At 45.9% G+C, this 12,395-nt stretch overlaps 1 protein-coding gene across 2 annotated transcripts in view; it reads right to left on the reverse strand.

The window, feature by feature from the left end:
• The window catches only part of CEP112 (centrosomal protein 112), a 238,851-nt gene that overhangs the window by 192,892 nt on the left and 33,564 nt on the right, over nt 1-12,395 (reverse strand). For both annotated transcript variants that reach the window (XM_066585987.1, XM_066585988.1), the window contains exons 10-16: nt 8,867-8,966; nt 8,265-8,383; nt 7,727-7,870; nt 4,228-4,382; nt 2,226-2,355; nt 1,983-2,075; nt 1,852-1,911 (exon numbers count right to left, since the gene is read on the reverse strand). In XM_066585987.1, the coding sequence (XP_066442084.1) occupies nt 1,852-1,911; nt 1,983-2,075; nt 2,226-2,355; nt 4,228-4,382; nt 7,727-7,870; nt 8,265-8,383; nt 8,867-8,966 (801 nt within the window). The remainder of the gene's footprint in view (nt 1-1,851; nt 1,912-1,982; nt 2,076-2,225; nt 2,356-4,227; nt 4,383-7,726; nt 7,871-8,264; nt 8,384-8,866; nt 8,967-12,395) is intronic.

A 12,395-nucleotide genomic window follows, 5' to 3' on the forward strand; every position in this document is an offset into this window, starting at 1 on the left:
TAGCTAGAAAGGAACAACATTTGATGCAGCTTTGTTTGTGACTGGAGAATAAGGCATTTTGCAACTCTGGGTGTGAGTGGAATACAAGACAAGATGGGAAGTTTTTAAGTGGCAGGAATCTTGAGAATGTCTACCGAATCCACATGGGTAGTGTAAGCAGAGTTATTGGGATGTACTAGCCGTAAAAGAACATTCTGCCAGAAGAAAGAAAGAAAAAAAAAGTTGAAACTATTAAGTGCCGGAGTTGAAGGGGGCTTTAATTGCCAAAGACAAGATGTCTGCAGCGTCTAGTATCCCAACAGAGTGAGACACATGCTGTACCCTCCTCTGTGTGTTGGGGTGAACATCCCAGATGTTACATGACAGCATGACGTCCGACGCCTCCCCTCCCCGGCTTTTGATGTGCGTTTTAAGACCTGCGCCACGTTCCAACATCTATAGATTTCTGGCAGGGAAAAGGCAGTGATGGCCAAATATACGGAATTGCTGGAAAAAAAAAAACTAAACTAAACCTCACCGCCCCACTGGAAGCGGTTACATAGACCACAACCTGGGGGCACTCAAAGGCAACCCTGAGGAAATGACCCCTACATCGGGCATAAGCATGACTAAGGAAAGGGCAGAGCAGATGAAAACATAGTAGATGTTAACCCCTTAGTGACTCTTTGCACCTTAATGATCAACTATATTGTCAGCTTTTTTCATTGTCGCATTCCAGGAGCCATAACTTTTTAACTTTTCCATCGACATACGAGTGCTGTGCCTCCATTCTCAGACTATCGCTTCTGTATGAAAGTACAGGAACAATCGGCGCTGGGACGGCTGTTGGTCACTTATGCGTCTTACAGTCGCCCCCCAGTCCTATGTAAATACAGATAACACAGTAATAACAGAGTACGGAATATGTAGTAGATGTTACCTGCAGTCCTATGTAAACCCAGATAATACAGTAATAACAGAGTACGGACTATGTAGTAGATGTTACCTGCAGCAGTGATGGCTGCGTTGAGCTGGACGTACACATTACATAAAAGCAGGCTGCGAATTGACCAACCATTGAACGAACAATTGGTGAACATTCATTCCGCATACATATTTTAGTCCATATAGTCAGTTGTTCAAACGACCTTCCATACTCAATGACATCGGGTGGCATATGAAAGATCCTTCTAGGAACATTCTTTCCATGAAAGATCATTTGCGCACGTCTTCTCAGAGGATGAAAGTCTATCATTGGTCGGCTAAAATCGTTGTGTCTTGTTAGATTTCTCCAAATGATAGTTATGGTTAAATTACCTCCTGTATCTTCATCAACTTTAGTCTAAGGGCCCTTTTACACGGGCTGGTAAGTCATTCAGATTCCGGCATCCAGCAGGAATCAGAGTGATTATCGATGAGTGTAAATGTACGTCCCAACCGCACGGCGAACGAGAATTTGTTTGTTTCTCGTTCGCCATTCAGTTTCTGCGTGCAAAAAAAACCGAACAACGGCCGTGTGAGCAGGCAGTCCCTCACTTATGAACAACTGCCTGTTTATTGCGGATGGAGGCGACAGGGCTGGAATGACCCCCCGGCCCGCTTCGCCTCCATTCACTGAGCACTGTTCATTCCTATGTAAAAGCACAGAAACGATTATCACTGGGATGACCCGTGGCATCTGTACCCGACTAATCATCCCGAGCATGGGCACTTTTAGTAGAGCTAGTGTAGTAACTATACCTGCAGTTCTATGTAACCTTAGGTAACGCAACTATTCCAGGGTCTAATGATAACCTGCAATAAGCTGATGTCCCCTGCTGAACACTAGTGGTACTGCAGCAGTATTACTACCCCCAACAGCTCATCTCTCACCGTTCTCTCCCATTGTTGCTCTGCTTGCAGCTTTTCCTTTTGAAATTTGCTTTCCTGTTCCTGTAAGAGATCAGATTTCATATAATAATGGGATGATGAGTGTTATAGTACATCTTAATGCGAGAAGTTACCCGCATGCTCTGCTGCAGCTGATGCTCTCGCTCCTGTCCTTGCTGTCGGGTCCGGGACAAGGACTGCTCCAGCTCCTCTATCAGCGATGAAGCCTGGGAAGAGGCAATTTAGTGTGTGAAGTGAGACTAGATGGCAGGTCAGAGACTAATGATACATATTCTATATGCATACTACTATGACTTCACCCCCATCTTTATACAGCCTGAGCAGCCATCTTGTTTGCCAAGTTAGCACATGCACACCTTAGCTGCAGACAGTGCGTTCTGCTGGGTCAAGTAGTTCATATCAGACTCGTATTTGTTGTGCAGTTGCTGGAGCTGCTTGTCATAGTCTTGGATCAAGTGGTCTCTGTCCTTCTGTAAAGCGGTCAGTCTGGAAAGGACAGTGACAACATATCATAGCTATAGATGCAGCAGAGCTTAGCAATACCCAAATCAGAAACGTTACATAGGACTGCTCTAAGCTGTACATGATACAAGAAGGAAGAGTTACAGGGGTTATCCCAAAAAAATATTAATTGATCAATGCAAAGAGCTTTGTAAAGTTTGTCATTTTAAGGCCACTTCCACACGGGTGATGTGATATTGCTGCGAGAAAAATCGCAGCGATTTCGCATCGGTGTTTTTCCACGTGCTACAAAGCACCACGTGCAATGATTTTCAGGGGGCTTGAAGTATAAGTCTTACCCCGAAAATAAACCCTAGCGGCATTTAAAAAAAAAAAATAGATCACCTCTCCGGCGCGGTCATCCCCCCGCGCGTCTTCCCTGAAGCTCCTCGGCAGTTGCTTGAAGTTCTCCGGCAGAGCTTTCTGGTAGGGAGTTTGAAAATACCAGCCTCCAGAAAGCACTGCCTCTGATTGGTTCTTGAATGCTGGCTCAGCCAATCAGAGCAAGCGCTTGATGAACCAATCACAGCCATTCAACTGTGTTTTAGTGTGATGCGATGCAATAGAAAGGAAGGCTCCATAGGGAAACAGGCTAAAAAATACTGCAAATCGCGGCTGTATAGAGCATGCCACACTTTTGTAGTCTCGCAATGTTGAAAGCTACAGAACATTGCTTGTGTGGAAGAACCCATAGGAAAGAATGGGCTCTACATGCATACGATTCGTAGCACTGTCGCATTGCGACAAAAATCGCCCGTGTGGAGGCAGCCTGATGCATATTCTCTTTAGTGCAGTCGCTCTTTCCTTGTCTGAAAAATAGGGAAAACAAGCACATAACAATTACATTGTCGCATCACCAGACTAAATTACAGGGGCGTTCCCATCTTGGGCAAACATGGCCACAACAGGAACATCAGCACCAACAAAGTGGCCAGAAGGATGAAAACAGCCAAGCAGCTGGGCTACACCGTTTCCATAACTCCCATAGAAGTCAATGAAAGCTACAGAGTGTAGGACTTTGAGCTATGTGATTTCTACAGCTCCAAAGTTACGGAAACAATGTAGCTCGCTGTGCTATGCTGTTTGTGTAAGTTCTATTGACTTCTATGGGAGTTATGAAAACAACATAGCAAACCCTGTGGTTGACTGTTTCCGCAAGTCCTAAGCACACCGTATACAGCTATGTCAGAACTAGAGATAGGTGTCTACCCATCTCTGGATCCGCATCTATCAGACTTATAAGTTGAGATGGGAATGCCCCTTTAATACACAGCTCTGAGCCCGAGTTAGCAGAACAAGGAGGATGGCACAAGCATAACCGCCAAAGCTACACTTAGGCCGGCTGTCTACGGGCGATGCGGTATCCCGCGCGAAGCTCTGCTGCGGGAGCCGCCCGGGAGTAGGAGCTGCCGCTGAATCTCCGCCGGTCAGCCCTATCTAATTGAAAGGCTGACTGTGGAGAATCGGGGCAATTTGCAGCATGCTGCGAATTGCCCGCCGCGAGCGGAATATCGCAATGATTCTCTGCTCGTGGACAGGTGCCCGCTCTCCATAGCTATGGAAAGCGTCGGCCGGCGTAACAGGGGGCCTTAGTAGGTAGATGTAACTATCAACTGTGAAGACAAAAAAAAAACAGGGGGGCACTACCACTAATGTATGTTATCTCAGCAAATACAAAATATGTATTGCTAAATGGTTCTAATGTGCTATTTGCATTCATTGATATTTTTGCAGGAAAAACACCTTTAAATGACAAATTCAGTTCTGCTATATTTGTATGGCCAAAGAGGAGAGGCACTGAGAAATGCATTATAGAGCCTGCCCCTTTACAAGAAAGGCGAGCTGCCATACACACACCTTAGACCAAGCTGCTGCAGCTCGCTATGGGCTGCATGGTAAGACGTCTCCACCTCTACCTTCTCCTGCAGTAACTTCTGGAGCTGCAGGCTGCTATTCTCAGCCTCCAAAGTGAGTTGCTGCACCCGAGCTTCCAGCTCCTTCACCGTCTGAGCCTGCAGGAAGAGATATTGGGATATAAAACACAATAAATGCAGGGCCTGAGAGGCCAGTCCAGGAGCCAGGATGGCCAATGCATCATAGCAAGGGTGAACTGCCCAAAATATCACCCTGATAGTCAGATGTATTAACCCTTTCCAATCCACTGTCTGACGTCTGAAGACATTCTGATTGAAGGCTGTACAGCTCCAATGTCAGAAGATGCCCAGCAAGGTATTCTTACTGTATATTACTGGCCGCTCTGTTGTCGGGGGCCTCTCCAGCATGTCCTATACCGCAGTACTGGCTCTAGCCAGCAGACGGCGCCATTGTATAATTGCAGAAAGAGAAAGCCCCCTAGGAAACCCTGAATCCAAAATTGGATTGCAAAGGGTTAACATTGCATATGGCTGCTTCACAGTTATAAGCAGTTTGTCCCAGAACCCTCAGAAGAGATGAGAAGCGGTGTTAAAGAAGCTAATCCGGGTCTAAATTTTTGATTGCTAATCTTTAGGATAAGAAAAAGAAATCCGGCATCGGACTTGGAGTAGGAATCCAGCCAACACCATTCCTGTAATATAAAGTGCCATGCAGGAAATAGGTCTTTCTAACCTATGAGTTTTGGCTTACTCATGGTCTGCTGGATGGTAGAAACCCACCTTTTTAAAACCCCATGCGAAGTCACATGACCACACCTGTAAGCGCAAATAGTTTTGAATGGACGTAAATCCCAGAACAGTAATGACTGTAACACCTTATCACTGTTCAATACAATTTGATCCAACGTTAATAGTGTGTGTATATGTATGTAGGTATGCTTCTAACGCCCAGCAGGTACGATAAAGCATTACGCCAGAACGAGTAAGATGAACAGATTCTCTTCTGCATCAGATTTTCATCCCATGATTAAAACTGGTGTAATTCCTACTTCAAATCCGATGCTAGATTTCTTTTGGATGATGTGGATTGGACTCCGGGCGTTCAGGCTGGAGGAATGGATTGGTGAGCTGCGTGTTTTTGAATTTTACACTGAATTATCGTCAGGATGGTTGGGGGGTTTAACACCAGGCACCCTCCACTGATCAGCTGTCGAACAGGCCGAGGAGCCCAGTGCTGTGACCTGGTCTTTGGCCTGTGATGTCACATCCATTGGTCACGTAGCCTATATGTGCAGCCAAGTCCTATTCAATGAATGGAATTGAGCTGCAATACTAGACTCTGCTGCTACAAAACATACAGCGCTGTGCCTAGTATACAGTGAGGAGGTCTGAGCGCTCAACCGAACGCTCTAGCCCCTTCGGACAGCTGATTCAGGCCCCTATGAGCTGATATTGATGATCTATCCTGAAAATAGCTTAGCAATATTTAAATTGCAGAACAGCCCTTTAAGTAGCGCTCATCCTGAGCCGCCTGTTGACAACAGAAGCAGCATTGATTACAGGGAACAGCAGCTAATCTGGGGCCTCCTGATTCCCAACCAGCACAGGACAACTCCAGTAGAGAATTATCCAGCCAGGTGGATTGGGCAATTTACTGTAAAATGACATAATCCTTCTCACAAAAGTAAAGAGAGCGGCAGCAGATGTGGTGCAAAACGTCAGAAGACGTACTTTATCCTTCCATGGCGGTAAAAAGCAACGTCTCAATTCAAGCTAGAAAAAGACTCTAGGGAGTTGAAACGTTGCTTTTTACCACCATGTCAGAATAAAGTACATTTTCTGGTGTTTTTGCACCATATCTGCTGCCACTATCTTTACTTTTGAATTATTCTGGATGATTTGGGTTCCTTTGTGGCTGTGCCCCATATATCGCCTCCCTGAGGACGGCTATCAGGGCTCTGCTGCTGACAAATCTGCTAAATATACTCCTTGTCACAATCTCTGGTGCTGGGGGTATACTGCCATCCCATGCTCCATACACCCCCCAAGGCTCTCCAATGCCCCATATCATCTGGGAAGTACGAGACCATGGAGAAACCCCTGTGGATTCAAAGGGCATGTTATCCAAAAAAAATCAAGAATTAGCTTGGACTTGGTAGTAAGACTTTAAGGCGTCTGAGATATTGTGCTAGGTGACCAGTAATACCTGGAGACATGGTCATCCAGCTGTTTACAGAGCCGGAATAGCATAAAAGCCTGTTAATAATTCACCATGCTTTCTTCTTTCCACTTGTGTGTCAGTCCTCACTATAGTTCTGGCGTTCTGTTCATAAGACTAGCAGTTTGGAATGAACACAACTATATGCCCTCTGAGTGATGTAGAGCATTGTGGGAAGATACAGCGATGAAGATGAAGATACAGCGATGAATCCATGACAAAGTAATAAATGCAACACGGACAACAACCCTCATTGTCCAGACCAGTAATGTTTGGACTGTGTAGGGAGGAGACCCCTGTAAGTGTTATGGTGTGCGGCCAAACTCTGGAGCTCCCAGGGACATATACTGATTCTTGAAGGAAGACTCCATCACTGCTCCCAAGGTGTATCACCTCAACCACGGGCTCCGACAGCCCCGTATAAGTTTCAGTCTTCACTGTAATGCCTGGCATTCTGTTCATGAAGCAGAGCACTCAGGATGGACAGAGCTACCAGTTATCAGTTTAGTGTTAATCTATTTGGAATGAAATATTAAGAGTAATATAGTATTGATTATGTCCTAATTGTGTGTCAGTCTTTACTGTAGCATGGCATTCTACTCACCAACCAGATGGCTAAAGATGAACTAAGTGTAAGCAGTGATTAAACAAGTGAAAGCCCAGGAAGCCACTGATCAGCAGAATAAGGCTGGGTTCACATTGGACGGAATTACTGCAGAATTTCCGTGCGGACTTTCCCTTAAACCCGAGACTAACCAGCAAAGTGGACGAGATTTGCAAAAATCCCATTCATATGCTGCGGAGAAGGTGTTGCGGCCAAGCCGCAGTGAAACTGACATGCCACGTGGAATTGAAAGCTGCAGCATGTCAATTGTATCGCTGTTTCCGTGGCGGCCTCTCATCTCTATGGGGAGTGATGGCCACAGTGGAATACAGGCAGCGAAGTCGCTAGAAAACCCCTGCTGAACGACGCAGGTTTTGAAGCTGCTTTTCTGGTGTGGAAATCTTGCAGTATTTCCGTGCGAACCCGCGGCGGTCATTTTGTGGGATTTGCACCCTGTGTGACCACAGCCTAAAGGGGCCACATTGCTTCAGCACGCACCACCAATGTGGATTCCTGCAAAAGCTTGTAAGTGTGATGTATAGGACAATGGACCATGAGGCCCCCCTGGGAGTTGATGGGGGTAAGGACAGCCTCTGGATGCTGTGGTTCAGTCTGCCAAGGCAGAATCGTTTGGTCTCGCTGGGCATGGTAAACACTTACAGTCGCCTTTGTTTGTGACACATAGTCAGCTTCCATCTTGAGGAGTCGTGAGTTTGTGTCGTCCAGCAGCTCCTGGATGTTTTCTGTGTGCCCCTTCTGCAGCTCAATCTTCTCCTGCTCCATGTCCACCACAATGTTGTGGAGCTGAACGGGGGTACATAAGCGACATGAACACCATTAATACATTACCACGCTTCACAACTCATCAAGAAAGTGGATTTACATAACCACAACTGGGAGTTACAGATCAAGAGCTGCCACCACAGCTGCTGCAGAACCTCATGACCAAACACTGATGATCTGGAAGTTATTAGAATATTCAAGTAAATCTGACTTGTACAAAGTCACATGCTGTCTGCAAACACTGCAAATCCCGCTGGTCATTCAGGCCCCCGACAGGACATCCACCGAACCCAGCGCTCTCCAGCAGCCTGCTGACACCCGACAGGACATCCACCGAATCCAGCGCTCTCCAGCAGCCTGCTGACACCGTGTATCTTCTGTTACCTTCAAAGATCACAGGATATACATAGATTACCTTTTTCTCCCACTGGTTTTTCAGAGTCTCGGTGCTCTCATCACAAAGCTTCTTCAGCTCCTGGATCTGGGCGTCTTTGGTTTCTTGGATGAGCTGGGACTCTCTTAGGAGAGTCTGCACTGTGAACAGGTAAGGTCATATAGGAAACATATTAGCACTTTCCTGGAAGATGAGAGTTGGAGGATTATCGCTCCCAAGCTTTCACACAGGAGCAACAGTCATTCAATATATGGAGGCGGTGGACATTGGGGACCTCTCCCGGACGCCCACCGCCATTCAGAGTCTCTCCCGGACGCCCACCGCCATTCAGAGTCTCACCCGGACGCCCACCGCCATTCAGAGTCTCACCCGGACGCCCACCGCCATTCAGAGTAAACAGGCAGTTGTTCATACATGAATGACTGCCTGTTTTAACAGGCCGACAGCTGCTTGGTTTAGGTGAGCTAAAAACCAAGTGACTGTCACTCCTTTGCCATGTCGGGTCCCAAGTTTATAAAGGAGGACAGTCACCCGTAATCACTCCTTTGAGCGATCATTCAGGTGACTAGTGGCCTGTGTAAAAGTATCCTTACAGTCATATAGAAGCAATGAGTTGTCCTTACCTTTCTTCTCTAGCTTCCCGATTGTCTCCTCCGCCTCGTTTTGCTTTGTTCTATACAAGCTCTTTATCTCTTCTATCTCATTGTTCTTTCTTTCCAGAATCTGAAGAACACATTAGCGCAGTGTACAGGTAGAAGCATCACTGAGAGGGTCGCACCTTGAACAGTTCTGGCCATGACCCCCTGCGTTCAGCACTAGTTTATATAAACAATAAGCATGCTCCAGAGCTACACTCACAATTCTGCAGCTTCAGAGCTTAAATCTCCCAGCATTCCCTATTTGATGAGTGTATGAACAGAAGTGTTGTCTTTACAACAGGGACTGCACACTCCTCTTAAATAGGAAAAACAAAGTGTCCAGACCCATTAAAGGAGCTCAGCTAAGCTGTTAAGGGGTGTCTGTCCACGAGCTTGGCGTTTCTAATACCAGCAGACTATTGAGTGCAGATCGGAAATATAATACAGGATGTAACTCGGGTTCAGTACATGAGAACCACTGTAATGTATGTAGACAGTGACTTCATCAGCAGAATAGTGAGCGCAGCTCTGCAGTATACTACACTGCAAGATGCAACTCTGGATCAGTACAGCATTATTGATTATACGAAGTGATTCAGGACAGAAACTAGTGAATGGAGATCTAGTACATATTATAGGATGTAACCCAGGATAAGTAATGTAGTGCAAATAGTGGAAGGGGCCACTAGGAGCCCTAATTGTTGACTTTTTGGGTGATTTGTGTGGCAGAGAAAATGTTTTCTATGCTTTGGAGCTGGCTAATTAGGCCAATTATGCTCCACCTCAGAGGACTCGTTAAAGAGAAGAGTTAAGCACCATTTACACGCAACAATTATCGCTAAAAATCCGTTCAAATGAGCGATAATTGTTACGTGTAAACGCATTATTCGTTCACTGGTCGTCGATCGCGGAGTTTCAGTCTGCCTAAAAATAGTCATTAGTTCGCTCGCTTGTCGTTAGGTTCATACGTCAGTCGTTCAGTCTTTCAAACAACTTGAGGGGGGAGGGTGACTGTTTGCCTAGCTGAACACAATGACTCGTGCGGCAGTAAACAATGACTATTTCTTTGCATTAACTAACCCCCCCTCCCACCCCCGCTAAGAGATTCTTCACATATGTACACATTCACCTGAGCAAACAACATATACAGTGTTAACATATAAACACTACCAAAAGACCCAGCTAACGAGGTCAATGGCGAGAATTTCAAACCATTAGCTTTACGTGTAAACACACATCAGTGCAGCTCTGGGGCTCAGGATGGACAGGGTAACACTTCAGCCTGTTGCGGTGACATGTTGTGATATAATGCATGAGGGGCTGGGCTCTCCTGAGGGCTCATATTCTGGTCTCCCCATCACATGAGTCGGGGGCTAGTGACTCCGCTCTTAAGGAAGAAGATTCAGTTCGGTGTTTGATGCTGCACCATGTCACCGTCAACCAAGGCCGGGCCTAAATTACCATAAGTGCAGTTATCTGTTCCAGCGAGATACTCGTATATCAGCATGAGCGGGGTTTTATATCCACTTTAATCATTTACCAGAGTCGATAAATTATTATGTGGGGGAATCAGAGCTGGAGAATAACAGCCTCAGGCGACCATCAGGCCGACCAGAGATCAACACTATACTGTGAGCCTGCTGGAGGAACCTGTTGCTCGAAATTATTCATTTACATTGCCTGCAACCAATACCGAGATCACCGACTACTGCTACTGCTCAGCTACAGTCTACCCCCTACTAGTCGTACTATAACAGACTACTTCTCCACTAGTCATACTGTAACGTAGTCTACTGCTCAGCTACAGTCGACCCCCTACTAGTCGTACTGTAACAGACTACTTCTCCACTAGTCACACTGTAATGCATTCTACTGCTCAGCTACAGTCTATCCCCTACTAGTCGTACTGTAACAGACTACTTCTCCACTAGTCACACTGTAATGCAGTCTACTGTTCAGCTACAGTCGACCCCCTACTAGTCGTACTGTAACAGACTACTTCTCCACTAGTCATACTATAGTGCAGTCTACTGCTCAGCTACAGTCTACCCTACTAGTCGTACTGTAACAGACTACTTCTCCACTAGTCACACTATAGTGCAGTCTACTGCTCAGCTACAGTCGACCCCCTACTAGTCATACTGTAACAGACTACTTCTCCACTAGTCATACTGTAACGCAGTCTACTGCTCAGCTACAGTCTACCCCCCTACTAGTCGAACTGTAATAGACTACTTTTCCTCTAGTCACACTTTAATGCAGTCTACTGCTCAGCTACAGTCTACCCCGCTACTAGTCAAACTGGAACAGACTACTTCTCCTCTAGTCACACTGCAATGCAGTCTACTGCTAAGCTATAGTCTACTTTGCTACTAGTCGTACTGTAACAGACTACTTCTCCACTAGTCACACTGTAATGCACTCTACTGCTCAGCTAGTCTACCCCCTACTAGTCGTACTATAACAGACTACTTTTCCTCTAGTCACACTTTAATGCAGTCTACTGCTCAGCTACAGTCTACCCCGCTACTAGTCAAACTGGAACAGACTACTTCTCCACTAGTCATACTGTAACGTAGTCTACTGCTCAGCTATAGTCTACCCCCCTACTAGTCGTACTGTAACAGACTACTTCTCCACTAGTCATACTATAGTGCAGTCTACTGCTCAGCTACAGTCGACCCCCTACTAGTCGTACTGTAACAGACTACTTCTCCACTAGTCATACTATAGTGCAGTCTACTGCTCAGCTACAGTCGACCCCCTACTAGTCGTACTGTAACAGACTACTTCTCCACTAGTCATACTGTAACGCAGTCTACTGCTCAGCTACAGTCTACCCCCCTACTAGTCGAACTGTAATAGACTACTTTTCCTCTAGTCACACTATAATGCAGTCTACTGCTCAGCTACAGTCTACCTCGCTACTAGTCAAACTGGAACAGACTACTTCTCCTCTAGTCACACTGCAATGCAGTCTACTGCTAAGCTATAGTCTACTTTGCTACTAGTCGTACTGTAACAGACTACTTCTCCACTAGTCACACTGTAATGTAATCTACTGTCAGCTACAGTTTACCCTTCTACTAGTCGTACTATTACAGACTACTTCTCCACTAGTGATACTGTAATAATCTACTACTCAGCTACAGTCTACCCCCCTACTAGTCGTACTGTAACAGACTACTTCTCCACTAGTCATACTACAGTGCAGTCTACTGCTCAGCTACAGTCGACCCCCTACTAGTCGTACTGTAACAGACTACTTCTCCACTAGTCATATTGTAACACAGTCTACTGCTCAGCTACAGTCTACCCCCCTACTAGTCGTACTGTAACAGACTACTTCTCCACTAGTCATACTATAGTACAGTCGACCCCCTACTAGTCGTACTGTAACAGACTACTTCTCCACTAGTCACACTGTAATGCAGTCTACTGCTCAGCTACAGTCTACCCCCTACTAGTCGTACTGTAACAGCTTACTTCTCCACTAGTCATATTGTAACACAGT

This window comes from Eleutherodactylus coqui, chromosome 13 (assembly GCF_035609145.1).
Source record: "Eleutherodactylus coqui strain aEleCoq1 chromosome 13, aEleCoq1.hap1, whole genome shotgun sequence".
NCBI classification, from domain to species: domain Eukaryota; kingdom Metazoa; phylum Chordata; class Amphibia; order Anura; family Eleutherodactylidae; genus Eleutherodactylus; species Eleutherodactylus coqui.